Source organism: Lichenostomus cassidix, chromosome 19 (genome assembly GCF_008360975.1).
Source record: "Lichenostomus cassidix isolate B80296 chromosome 19, HeHo_3.0, whole genome shotgun sequence".
Taxonomy (NCBI): Eukaryota; Metazoa; Chordata; class Aves; order Passeriformes; family Meliphagidae; genus Lichenostomus; species Lichenostomus cassidix.
In genome coordinates this window covers 3,236,297-3,249,338 of record NC_139499.1, presented here as the reverse complement: position 1 = coordinate 3,249,338, position 13,042 = coordinate 3,236,297, and the positions used below count along the sequence as shown (strand labels likewise).

General features: G+C 48.1%; 2 protein-coding genes across 5 annotated transcripts; one reads left to right on the top strand and one right to left on the bottom strand.

The window, feature by feature from the left end:
* Positions 1–919: 919 nt before the first annotated feature.
* LOC146428985 (E3 ubiquitin-protein ligase RBBP6-like) lies at positions 920–6,429 on the bottom strand. 3 transcript variants are annotated; one of them, XM_085078151.1, is made up of 10 exons: positions 6,397–6,429; positions 5,403–5,494; positions 5,062–5,159; positions 4,752–4,821; positions 3,736–3,774; positions 3,247–3,283; positions 3,085–3,129; positions 2,050–2,138; positions 1,757–1,927; positions 920–1,218 (listed from the first exon to the last, which is right to left on the bottom strand). In XM_085078151.1, the coding sequence occupies exons 2-10, from the start codon at positions 5,441–5,443 to the stop codon at positions 1,137–1,139; spliced, it is 672 nt and encodes a 223-aa protein (XP_084934277.1). In that variant the 5' UTR covers positions 5,444–5,494; positions 6,397–6,429; the 3' UTR covers positions 920–1,136. The 3 variants fall into 3 exon arrangements, with proteins under 3 accessions (XP_084934277.1, XP_084934276.1, XP_084934278.1); XM_085078150.1 differs by lacking the exons at positions 5,403–5,494; positions 6,397–6,429 and having other exon boundaries at positions 5,062–5,234; XM_085078152.1 differs by lacking the exons at positions 1,757–1,927; positions 5,403–5,494; positions 6,397–6,429 and having other exon boundaries at positions 5,062–5,234.
* Positions 5,442–11,702, top strand: SPACA6 (sperm acrosome associated 6). 2 transcript variants are annotated; one of them, XM_085078149.1, is made up of 9 exons: positions 5,442–5,637; positions 7,425–7,499; positions 7,829–7,897; positions 8,042–8,065; positions 8,152–8,229; positions 8,703–8,806; positions 10,149–10,302; positions 10,587–10,737; positions 11,268–11,702. In XM_085078149.1, the coding sequence occupies exons 1-9, from the start codon at positions 5,442–5,444 to the stop codon at positions 11,359–11,361; spliced, it is 945 nt and encodes a 314-aa protein (XP_084934275.1). In that variant the 3' UTR covers positions 11,362–11,702. The 2 variants fall into 2 exon arrangements, with proteins under 2 accessions (XP_084934275.1, XP_084934274.1); XM_085078148.1 differs by lacking the exon at positions 5,442–5,637 and adding an exon at positions 6,581–6,889 and having other exon boundaries at positions 11,268–11,700.
* Positions 11,703–13,042: the final 1,340 nt, after the last annotated feature.

Here is a 13,042-nt window from a genome sequence, read left to right as displayed (position 1 = left end):
TCCCTGTGAGAGAATGGCCAAACCTGCTGCTTTCACCTGGATTTCAGACATTGGCCACAAAACTCTGTGGTTTTGGCACAGCAAACCCAAGGCCTGGTTTGGAGCTTCCATGGGAATCAACCTTTGCCACTGAAGCAGTGGGGTGCTGTTCCTCATGCTGGAGGTGCAGGAGGAGCCCCGTGAGCACTTGGCTGAGCTATAGGGTTGTTGAGGCATAAACTCCTTTCTCCTCTGGAGTTCAGAGCAAAGAGTCTCCCTGGGTGAAGCCTTTGTACAACTTCCTCCAAGTTAGGTTTGATGTCAGTGTGACAGTCCAGAAAGAAGCCAGTGAAATTTCTCCTGCCAATGTCCCCAAGACTGTGAGGCAAGAAAAACAAAGTTCTTCCCTTCAACACCCACTGTCCACCCCTCAGCTGCCCCCTTCTGAAACACGCTCTGTTTACCCCTAGTCCTTCCTGCTTCAAAGCTCCACAGCAGCAATATTCCAATGAAGGGATACAGAGCTGACTTGGGAGCCAGAGAAGGAAATAAACCATAGAGGACTCTCAAATCTCCTTTCAAGGATTGGGAAACCTGAAAACATGGAAAGGGAATATATTTCCTGTATCCTGACCTTGTTGGCCATCTTCTGCTCTTTCTCTATCACACACATGAATATGAGAGATTCCTGCAACTCCTCTGTGGCACATCTTCTGAGCTTTAAAGTCTTTAATCACTATTGCCTCAGTTTGCTTTTTTCACATTTCATAAGATTTTTTTCTTATCCCTAACTTCTTGAGCTTGTTGTTGCATACAGTTTGAGAAAGAAAACCAGTGTCAAAGGCAGTTTTCTGCAGTAGTGACCAATCAAGTTAATTTCCAGTGACCTTACAAGGCTTGTAATATGCAGCACATCTAGGGAAAAGTAGAGCATGGTAGGTTCCTTTCAATGCTGTGTTCTTTATTGTCCAAATATGTTTTGCAAGAGATAGTAGGAAGATGAAACAAGGACAATAAAGAAGAATTAAGAAGTGACCAATTAAATACGAACAAGCATTAAGAACAATGAATAAAGAACAATGAAATAAAATTAAGAAGGCAGAACAAGAAAGAAGAACAAATAAAAAAGAACATGAATGAAGAATCAGGAATATGAGCTAACGTGGCTTCTTTGCCTTCTTCACTTTTTTCCTTGGAGGTTCCCTTCTGGCTGGAGACCTTGGCTGTGAATGTTGTCTTCTGTATGGGGTGAAAGAAGAACATGGTGAAGTTTATTCAAAACAGTCCCTCCCCCACTGGATTTCCTGCCAGATTTAGTTTGGGTGTTTTTTTTCTTCTCCATATGCTCATACCAAAGCAGGTTTCAGCTGCTGCCATAATGCTGCTGCCCATGGAAGAGTTTGGTACCCTGGAAAAGTTCCTGCTGCCAAGGCAGGAGAACAGCTGCTGTGTGAGTGTGAAAGCATCCAGGAGGATCCATCTCTCTCCACTCTGCTGTGCCCCATGAACAGAATTCTAGAGCTAGGGATGGATTTTGGACTCCCTGCATTGCTGCCTCAGGACAATGGATTTGTCCAGTTCTTGTCCTGCAGTTGTTATTTCCTTGCTTACAGAATCTCGGATTTTCAGATGACCTCTGGGGTGGATCAGCTACAGAGACAACACTCTCTGCCCCACAAGGACAGGTGATGGCCAACATGGTGGCTTTGCCACCCAGCCATTTCCACACAGCTTCTCTTGGTCCCTTTTGGGTCAGTGCAATTAATTCCATACTTACAAATTAATAATCGGGATGGCATATTTCCCGTTGGGCGTAAGCATTGCTCCCTTTGTGTTGGGGTCCTTCACCTCCACCATAAAACTCATGGGAATTCCTGAGCTCCTTTTTAGCCTGGGAACAGGGCTGGTAGGTGATGGTGGAGCAGGACCCAAGGGTGTCTTCAGGTCACTGCAAGTTTTTGGGGTAAACAAAGAAGAAGGCAGGAATGTGTGTCCCTTGTTCAAACAAGAGATAAACTTGTGATTTTTCCATGTTCTTCCCAGGGCAGATTTGACCTCCCCAATACTTACTTGAGTGGCTCATAGTAACGGCAGGACTGGATCATCATGGCTTTGATCTTGTCCTCTTCTGCAGCATTGGCCTCAGCCAGATTGGCAGTCTGTGGGACAGGGGATGTTTGGACACACATAAAGGGCATGTTTGAGCCAAAGACAACAGCAGCCCAGGTGAGATCAGCCTCTCAAGGTTTTGCTTTCATGAATATTCCTTCACAAAAACATCCAACTGTTCTCAGAGATTTAATAAATGGGCATTTCATTGACACAGTGTTTTTCTCTGCAGGAATATGATCCAGATCCACCCTTGTGTAACCATCTCCATCAGCATTTACAGAGAAATTTACAGACACTTGACCAATGGGTTTGAACCCAAATGGTTTACAAAACACAACAAAGCCCCACCAAAACATGCCAAGGAATAGACCCAAGTTCAAATATGGCATTTTTTTTACAATGTAACCACAATACCAAAAACATTTACACCGTATGCAATCAAATAAAGGAGATTGTGTTGTCCACTGTCCCCAGAGCCCAGTTTGGGAACAAGTGCAGCAGCCAAGGAGTGGATCTATGGCTATCATGGCCAGAAGTTCAAAATTCAAGCCTTGCAAGTGACCTTGTTCCAGAAACACTTGTTTTGGCTGCTGCAAACCTCCCTGAAATGTCCATAACTTACAGGCAGTTCAGTTCTTCTGTACACATTAGTACAACACAAACTGCTAGTTTCCAGTGCAAAACTGATGATACTAAATGGGAAACAGCTGCTGAAGTGCTGCTGCTTTGGGTCTTGAAGAGGAGTATTGCTGCAACATTACACTGGGGCTGATAAAAGGTGCTCCCCTTCTCTCTTCCCAACCTGGGAACTTCTCTTTCCGGGATAGCATCACAACATACATACATTTTAACTTACAATAAAGACCTTAAATTACTAAAAAATCAGTTTTGATCATATTACCACAATTATCCAGCTGTAGATCACAGGATAAGATTTAAAAGGACTAAGCGAAGGATTTTTTTGAAAGTATTTGAGAGAGAATATCTCTATACCTTAATGAGCTGGGCCAGAGTAAGAGGGGCAGAAGAGTCAGCAATCTGTTCACAAAAGAATTAAACCATATTCAAGTTCAATGTCCAGCAAATTAATACAAGGCTGCACTGTTTAGAATGAAGTGCAGTGTGTAAGAAGTGTGAGGCTGGGGTTTTACATACTGCCTTGGATGTTCCCCTCACTGGATCATTTGGGCTCCTGGCAGAAGAAATAGAGGTGATCAGAACTTAAAATGAACACTTGGACCCAGCATCAAGCAGTGAAAACAGACAGGAACACCTGAACATCAAACCATTATGTTCTGGTGGCTCAGTGAATGTGAAATTTATTTGTCTACATAAACTCTTCTCTCTTGGTACATTCAATGTAACTAAAACAAGGTCCCAAAATCTCCTTTCTACAGCATCACCAGCTACACAGGAGAGTAGTTTCTAAGCCAGAACAGTGACAGTGCTGATGCTCAGGAGTGCAGATTTCTTTCAGTGCAAAGCAATCCCAGAACTGTCAGCAGCTCTGTCTCCACAATGCTGTTTCTTTCTGGGAGCCCAAGCCCTGTGTTCAGATCTCTGCCATCCTTAGCCACAACAGGGCCAAAGTACCCAGTGTGTTACAAGTGCTACAGGGACTGCAAATAGTAGTAGAAAGGTCACCTGGAAGCCTTTCCTAGGGATTGGTGCAATTTAGGAGCCCTGTGGGGAAAAAAGAGAGTCTTAATTGGCAGGATCTCCTTTCAGGTGTTCTTGAGAATGTGACAGTATTTTGGGAGCTATTTATTACATTTGCAAACTTGCTGATATTCCTCATACTGAGTGATCTGTGTGTGATTCAAGTGCTCAGGAATCAGTCACACAACCCCAGTGACAGCAGAGCCTCATCCTTCATCAGCCTCTCTGCCAGATATTTCTGCTGTTTCCAGCTGGAGGGACAGAAAGCTCCTCTGCCTGGGCAATTGCCATGGCTGCAAGTGCAGAGCCATTGTCCCATGATGGTCACACACAGGAACTGATGGTGAGGTGCCATCCAGCCCAAAAGGGAGGATGCTGTGACAGGGCAGCACAAAGCATCCATATTTCCATTAACCCCAAACCAAAGGCATGTTGAGAAGCACAACACTGAGGTGTCCAGAATTCTTGGTCTCTTTTCTACACACAGGGTGCAAAAGCCCCAAATTTGGGGTGCAAGTTACCTGCCAGATACCCCACAGTCCCCAAACCCACCTCCCCCCGTGGAAGAAAGTCAAATACTGACAACCAGACTCTTCTCAGATGGGAACACATTACAAGTTTATTTCTAATAATATGCAGTTGTTACAGTGTGTACCTGTCATTACTATAAAGCCAATAAAAGCAAACACATGCAATCTGGAACCTCCTCATGTGGAGGAAACAGGATCTGCAACTTGGCTCTCAGCACAGTCACCCCAAGAACAAAACCAAGAGAATCATCTTAGGATTTTCCAGTGCTGGAGTTTGAGCCCCATGTCCTCACAAACCTAACAATGAGAGTCTGCTTTGGAGCAGATACATTAAAATCTACCCCATGAAAACAGAAGTTAACAGCAGCTTTGAGCAGATGCAGTCCAAGTGGCTCTGTAAACCCAAATCCATAAAAGAAGTTCACACTCTGACATCCCTCACAGGGAACCCAATTCTTCATGGATACTCACGTAGCTTGAGCTGGGACTCTCTTCACGATCACTGAGACATTCTTTGGGATTTGGGCATCACTGGAGTATTCTGAGAACAACACAAATGCAGAAAAGACATCAGTCAGTTGGGAAGAATGGCTACTGACATGGAATTACATGGCACATCAGGGAATCCCTTTGGAGCTGTAAAAGCCAGTTTTATAGGTATCATTATGATTTCTCTCCCTGGCTGTTGTCCCCAGGGCAGAGCACAGCTCCCACAGCCTGTGGCACTGCAGCTGCTCTGCACTGCTGCCCCGGGCAGCCCCAGGGCCCAAAGCCAACTCACCTTCACTGGTCTCAGCTTTGAGGATCTGCAGGTCACAGTTGGCAGCCTTCAGCCTCTCTCGGGCCATGATCTGGTGCTTGAGGTCACCCAGGGAGATGCTGTGGCCATGGAAGGTGACCACGTTGTAGCTCAGCTTGGAGGAGAACTTGTAGTGCACACCTGACATGGCCCTGTGCTCCCAGCTCAGCCTGAGCTGCCTGGGCACACTCTGGCTGCCAGACTGAGCTGGCTGGGGTGACTCAGACAGACACCTCTGCCTCAGTGTGCTGCCCAAGGGGCTTGGGACAAACCCACAGCAGCTGCCACCAGCAGTGCCAGAGTGCTGAGCGCTGGGCACTCACCCACTGCATTGTGAGCTCGTGGTGTGGAGCTGTGGAATCATGGAACCCCCAGAGCTCTTCCCAAAAGGACCATCTAAACATTCCACATGGACCTGCCAAGAGAGGCTACACTGGGACAGTTTGACAGAGAAGGAGCTCAAACAGTGCTCCAGGCAAACACCTGGGAGGTGGAGCCAATCACAGCTCTGGAAGTCAAAACCAGCTGTTTCTGCCCACTCTGTGAATAGTATGCATGGTACAGAGTATTCCTTCTCGTCCAGATCACAAACCACTGGATTTAGACCAGTTCAGAGTCCCATTTTGGGGAGTTGGGTGTTTTTCTTTGAGTTTTTTATTGGGTTGGTTGGTTGGTTTTTCCCCCCACTAAACAGACTAGCTCATTGTCCAAGAGTCAGAATGTTACAGGGAAAGCAAAACACTCAAGTTACCTGAGTTCTGGAGTTTGCAGTTCTTCCATAATGTTGTGAGAACATCTATTATAACAGACATATCAAATAAAAGCATGCAAGTTTCAATTCTTAACTAGTGGATTTTTGAAGGCAATTCTTCCTGTTTTACTAGAAAGTGCCTCTCTAGTAGGCACAGAAGAGGACCCTCCTTCCCCTGTTTTAGGATACATCCCAAGCATCCATTTTGCCTTCCCAGCATCCTAAAAAAATACCATGACATCATTTTTTTCCTCTGATAGTTAAAATCACAGCCTAAAATACTTTAGGGCAGTATAGACGGTGCTGCCTGCTTTGTGTCAGCAGTCCATGGTGTGTTTCTGTCTGGAGTTTAGCAGCCTCGCTCCTCCTTTGGGCTCTGGTGCTGATGGCTCAGAGCTATTGAGCAGGGCTGGTTTTCCATCTGCTGCTTTGCTCAGCAGTGCTGCAGCATGCTGGGGCAGCCAGGAAGGGCAGAGGCTTTGGGAAATCCCTTCCCAAGTGCAGCTGAAGCTCAGGAAGTTTTCTGCTAGTGGAGGTGCTACATCATCTGAATTTCCTGCATTCACCTTAGTTTCTGCTCTGCAGGAGTGAGTTGGCAAATCTTGGATTCAAATGGCCTGGGCTGTTGGACCATCTTTGTCACTTTTTGTCCTTGCTGGGCTCTGCCCACACCTTTGTGTGGTGTGAGGTCAGTGTGGCTGGCTGGAGTGTGGCCTCTCACCTTATCTGGTTCCCTGGCGACACAGGCGCCCAGGCTCCGCCTTGGAACCCTGCCTTTGTCAGGGGAACTCAGCATTTGGATGCTGTTTGGTGTCCTTGGATGGTGGTCAGTGGCCCTGATGTTAGTCCCCTGGCACCCTAGAAACCCTGGCTTGTGGCTGTGGGTCCTGATGTTGTGCCTCCCTGAGGTGCAGCCCTGCCTGCTCTGCTTTGGGCCCCACATTCAGCGGGCACGGCTTTGCCGTGACATTACTGGGGCCTCTGTTGATGAGCCCAAACATAAAAAATGCCTTGAGGCCCTTGTTGAGGCTGCTAAACCACTTGCCTCCGTCACTGTCGGTATGTCATGGGACCTTAGGGTCACCAAACTCACCAGGGATCCTGCCCAAGGACTTCTGTCCTGACTGGTCCCTCCTTTCTGCCTGAGACATCCATCCCAAAGGGGATCCCCACCCTGGGCAGTGCTCCAGAGCTCTCTGGGGTTTCCTATTTCAACCAAGGCCCTCACACTGACACTGAGCAGGATCCCAGGAAGTTGGGGACCCTGGGGACTCACCCTGGACCAGCATCCTTGGGACTCATAACCATGCCGAGGTCTTCTCAGTCCTGATTTGGCCCCCGTGGAACTTTGGGAATCCCAAACCTGACTGGAACCCTGATAATCACCCAACTCTGACCAAGGACACACTGGGGACTCCTTGGCCCTACCTAGGACCTTAGAAATCCATGGGGATACCTGACCTTTCCCAGTGTCCCTAAACCCTGATCAGGACTCTAGGAACCCCTGAAACCCTCAGACCTTCCCAGACCTTCCCATCCCTGAAACTCCAACCCTAACCCTGTACTGATTCCCAAGTCCCTTTACTGGTTCCAGGGTCAGGACAGCATGAGGAACTTCGGGAGATCATCATGGATGCTATGCATTATATAGAGGACGAAAAGGATAGGAGTGAGTGAGCAGAGTGAGGACATGGGACATGGAACATGGGACATGAGACATGGGGCAAGGGGGATGGGATGTGCAGGCCTTGAAGAGGGGTGGGGTGGAGGTGAAATATAGGAGCTGTAGAGGGGTATTTGGGGAATCCTGAGCATATATGGGTTTCAAGGTATACAGCTTCTTGGGGAGTTTGAGGGGATATTTGGGGATATATCTGATTCCAGAAGAGATATATGGAGTCAAAGTGAGTTGTACAAGGAATTTGTGGGGTCTGGGAAAGGTTTATGGGGACCAGGGGGAGGATACATTGTCTTACCTGGACATTTGGGACACCACAGAGTCCCTGAACAAGTCTCTGCAGAAAGCTGTCAACACAATCTGGGAGAGGCTGGGCCAGCTGGGGAAAGGTATGGGGCCACCCTGGGAACCCCTGTCCTAGAGAAACTCCCAGGGACCCCATCTGGGCTGGACAAGGGCTGAATCCTGACAGCTCATTACAAGGATGTGGGTCCCCAGTGATGCCTAGTCTAACCCTGCTTCCTCCCCACCAGCTCCAGCCTGCATCCCACCCTGTGGTGAGTGCCTGTCCCCCTGTCTTGCCCTCCCCTGTCTCCTAGTACATCTCCCACTTCCTTGGGATGACCAAATCTCTCTTTCCCAGGATTCCAGCCAGCTGCCCGTGTCTTCCAGTGTGCTACCTGCCGCTTTGTGGACTGTCAGCTTGCCCTGGACTGTCCAGGTATGGGGCCATGAGAGAGTGTTGTGTTAAGAGTAAGGAAATTTTCCTCAACTTTTCCCCATTCTTAGATTATTTTTGTACTATTTTTTATGTTTTGGTGACGTTTGCGTGACTCCTGTTACACTTTTGGTATTGACTGAGGTCAAATGGTCTCACTTGGCTTTTAAAGGTCTAGGCTAGAAAGATGCAGAATGTGTGTTCAGCAAGGGGTGGTCATACAGTGGGGGAGGGTAGCTTTTGGGATAGAGGTGTGTTCAGTATTATAATGAGATTACAGTGAGCAAAGTTCATCCAAAAGGCAGGATATCATCACAAAAATCTCTGGGGACACCACACATTTCTCACCTATGGTCCCATGCTGAGCACACCTGCCCAAGTGTTCACCTGCCTATCCCTGCAGCCAGCACAGGAGCACCATCCCCTCTGCCAGTGCATGTGCAGATGTGAGCTCATGAGCCTGTCAATGCTCCCAGTGCAGGACATGTGGACTTACACAGATGAAACCATCGTGCTGCGCTGCACTGTGCCCTTCCCCATCGACACCGGCGTGCCTGTCACCTGGATGTTTGTCCCCAATGTGAGTTGCACCTGGGCTTGCAAGGTGTGAGTAGAAATTCTGAGCAGGACTGTCACAGTAGCAGCTGAGTAAGCAGGCACAGGATGCTCAGGTGAATGGTGCACATGAGTAGCAGGCAGATCACTTGTGTGTTCACAGATCCACATGTAGAATCATAAAATCACCCAAGATTTTAGGTTGAAAAGGGCCTTAAAGCTCATGTCATTTCAATGCCCTGGAAGGTGTGTAGGGACACCTTCCACTAGACCAGGCTGCTCCAAGCCCCAACCAACCTGGCCTTGGACACTTCCAGTGCTGGGGTATCCACATCTTCCCTGGGTAACCTGTGCCAGGGTGTCGTGGGGAGAGTGGAAGCTTCAGACAAAGTTTACTAAAGAAGCCCTGCTGCTGAGTCTGAGGGTCAGAAAGGATTCCTTTGTGTATTTAAACTCTTTCAGAGAGATGGATTCAGGTGAAGGTAAATTCTTTCTTAGCCTCGGAATTTGGCTCAGTTTAAATTTTAGGAATCATTCTGGCCCACAAATCCTAATGATGGCAAATCAGATCTGTTTATAAAAATGAACTATTTAATTAACAAATGAGCAGGCAAAATATTACAGATGAAAGATTTTGATCAGAATTACTTATTACACAGTGTAAAACTAAAAGAACTACTAGTAGATTACTGCATTACATAATGCACTATATCAAGGTATCTATATTAAAGCTAGCAGAATAAATAGCATTGAATAGCAGCCAAATGTATCTTACCACCAAAATGACAATAATATACACAGATCCCCTCACTCAACCTCTGGGTGATTTACTGGGAAATAGGTGTCCCTATTCATGGGAGAAAATCCACACGTTTCCAGGAAAATGTATGGAAGCTTTCTACTTTGCCTAAGTTTGCAGTGGCTTTTATAGTTGTAAAGTGACTTGCTGTCAGTCAGAAATCCAGCTTACCCTCCACATCTCCCTTCCACAGTAAGATGTTTATTGGCAGCTGAGAGACGCCAGACCAGTGCTAACCCCGTGGTGCAAAAATAATTCATTACAAGACAGATTGTCCCATTTGAGTTCTCTGACTAGCTAACAAACAACAGATTAGCTCTTGTGGGGGGTGAGATGCTTTGCTCCACAGGGCCTCACCACACTCACAGGGAAGAACACATGCAGGAAGTGACTTTTTATTCCTCCCTAGGTGCACACACTTGTGGGGTGGGAGGTGTGTGCAAGGGGCACAAGAAGCATGAAGGGGACATGTCAAGCATGTGCAGGACACGTGTGCCTTTGTGTGTACATATGTGCTGTTCCATGTGCCTGCTGGTCCAGCAGTGCTGATGTGTCCCCCACGCCCCAGCTGCGCACACAGGACATGTCACTGTTCAAGGAGCTGAAGGGGAATCCTGAGAAGCCCTTCAGCCTGACCATTGAGGAACCAGCTCCAGGAACCGTTGTCTGTCAGCTGGGGGAACTTTCCAAGCCCATTGTCCGCAAGTTCTTCTATCTCAACGGTGAGCCCAGACACCTGAGAGCCATGGGGGCACAGAGCAGAGTGGGGCAGAGTGGCACATGGGACACCTGGGTCCATGGGAAGGGGGTGAGCAGGGTGCCAGGATGCCTGGCTTCATGGTGGACAGGTGGATTAGAGCATGTGTTCCCTAGTGCCTGTATCCTCTGGGACTCCCTGATGCCTGGGTTGCTGGGGTCAGTGATGTCTGTGGCTGAGCAAAATCTTCAGGGACAGCTGGCCCCTGGCTGCAGGGCCCCATGACCTGAGTGGCCTCTGTCCCCACAGTGTCAGAGGGAAGCGTGGAGGAAGAGAAAGGACTCCAGGCTGTGTTCAGCACTGTGCTGCACTGGCGTGACAATGAGACACCCCCACCCTACATACCAACCATGGGGCTCATTTTGGCCTTCAGCTCCATGGCATTCATTATGCTGCTGGTGTGAGTACTCCTGACCTGGTGAACTACTCTAAAAATCCCCCTGCTTCTGGGGCTCTTCACAGACCACCATGGGACTCCCAACCACCTCTGGATTCTCAGTCCCTTGGGGTTCCCTGCAAGTGCAAGGGGACCCTGGTGTCCAAGGGTGGGCCAGAACTCCTAAACTCACAGGACCCTCCATGTCTCCTGAGACTCCCTTTGTCCTCTGGCTCATTCCAGGATCTCCCCATTGCACCCAGTAGCACTCCAGGCTGCCTTTACTTCTCCCAGATTCCCTAATTGCCCCTGAAACCCTGCAACTTTCTCCTGTTTTCCCTAGAACCCTCACTGCCTCTTCAGGGGCACCAGTTACAGTCAGTTACCCCAGCTGCCCCAGGATCCCATATATCAGTTGCTCCAAGGACCTCCCAGCTGCCCCTGGAGCCCTCCAAATGCCCCATGTGTCCCTGTCCCCCCACATACACCCTAATGGGAATATAAGGTGTCCTCCCTGCTTCCCCTCTTTCTCCATTCCTCCTTCTGTCTCCCAGGGCCATCTGGCAATGCCTCTCTGTCCGCCAGACATCCCACAGGTCTGGACATCACAGTACCTCAGAGGATTCCAAACCCCTGGATTCACCATAAGGGACTTTGGCATATGGATCCACCCCAGAGGACCAACATTTCTGCAGTTGCTTTTCTTGTGCTGGGCGTTTGAATGGGAATAGTCTGAAAACAGAAATACAGAGTTCTGAAAACCTGGATTATGCTTGTGATAGAAATATTGGGTTCTTGGGCTTGCAGACATTAAAACTGAGTAGTGAGCAGCATTTCCTTTCCCTGGGTGGACATTTCAGCTGCAGTTGGAGCTGCAGAGTTGTCAGTGATGGTGATGGCACAGGGTGGGGAGAAGGGGAGTAATTTGCCAGACTTGCTTTTGAGTTGGAGCAAAACTGGCCAAAAATTATGGTATCAAAGTGGAATTTCAGGGCAAAAAGAGGAAGGGAAAGCATTTCTGCTTGCTCAGGATCAGCAGATGAACAGCATCTCTCCTTCTCCCCTGAAAGGATGACACCTCCAACTGCATTGGAGCACACTTGGGAATAGTATATATATATATATATATATATATATATATATATATATATATATATTTATATATATATCACTGTTACTATCCCTTCTGTCACAACACATATTAACACTCTGTAGTTAGTGTATTTATCACCAGCAGTCCTGAATCTGCTTTCCTGCTCCTTCCCTAAACCACGCTATTTGTGAACCTGGATTGTGTAAGTTCTTATTGAACTGGACCAGATCATGTTGGTGAATTGCACTGCAGGGAATCTGTGATCTCACAAGTTCTTATTGAACACAGCCAGACTTATCATGCCAAATACTGTATCAGATCTTCTCCTTTTGTGCACTGCCTGTCCTTGCCATCCTTTCTGAATGCCTCACAACCAAAGTATTCTACATTTGCATGTTTCCAAATTCCCTCTGTTCCCTCTGAGTGCTTCTCTGAATCCCCTCTGACTCATTCTCTTCACTTCCAACCACTCTCAGATGGTATTTCATTCCTATCCAGCTGCTTTCAAATCCTCTTCATTCCCCTTGTTGTGCTCTTAGAATCCCTCTGTTGCTCTGCTTGAAAAACCAGATTATCTCTATTCTCCCCCTTGTACACTCATGTGTCCTTCATTTCCCTCTGTGTGCACCCAGATTCCATCTCTTCCCCTCCTCGAGTACTCAGACCTCCTCTGCTCCTTTCAGCATCTCTTTGGTGCTGACTTCTCTCCCCTGGGCAAGCTCACATCCCTCTTTTTCACAACAGGTGCCCTCAGATTCCCTCTGCCAAGCTCCATGGATGCTCAGATCCCACCATCCCTTCTGTGGGTGCTCAGTTCCTGTGGGTTCCACCACGATATCCCTCACCACCCCTCTACATGCTCAATCCCCTCCATTCTTCCTCACTGCATGCTTAGATCCCCTCTGTACATGCTCAGATCCCTGTTGCTGCTCTCCATTCACCTGCTTTCACTCCATTCCTGGGCAGACACTTGCTTTTCTCTCATCCTGCATGGCCACTCTCCCAAGCCCAGTGCCCAGAGGCCACAGCTGTCTCATCTGCCTTACAGAAATCTTTCATCAGGCCCTTCAGCTGCCTCCTTTCAGGTTAGGACCGTGGCCCACTGGGGAGTTGAGGTTTCTTCTACTTCCCCCAGACACAGACTACTCCACATGACCCTCTGCCTGTGTCATGCACCCCAGAAGGCACCAGCTGCTTCAAACACTGTCCCACAGCAGTTCACCTCCCTGAGGATCT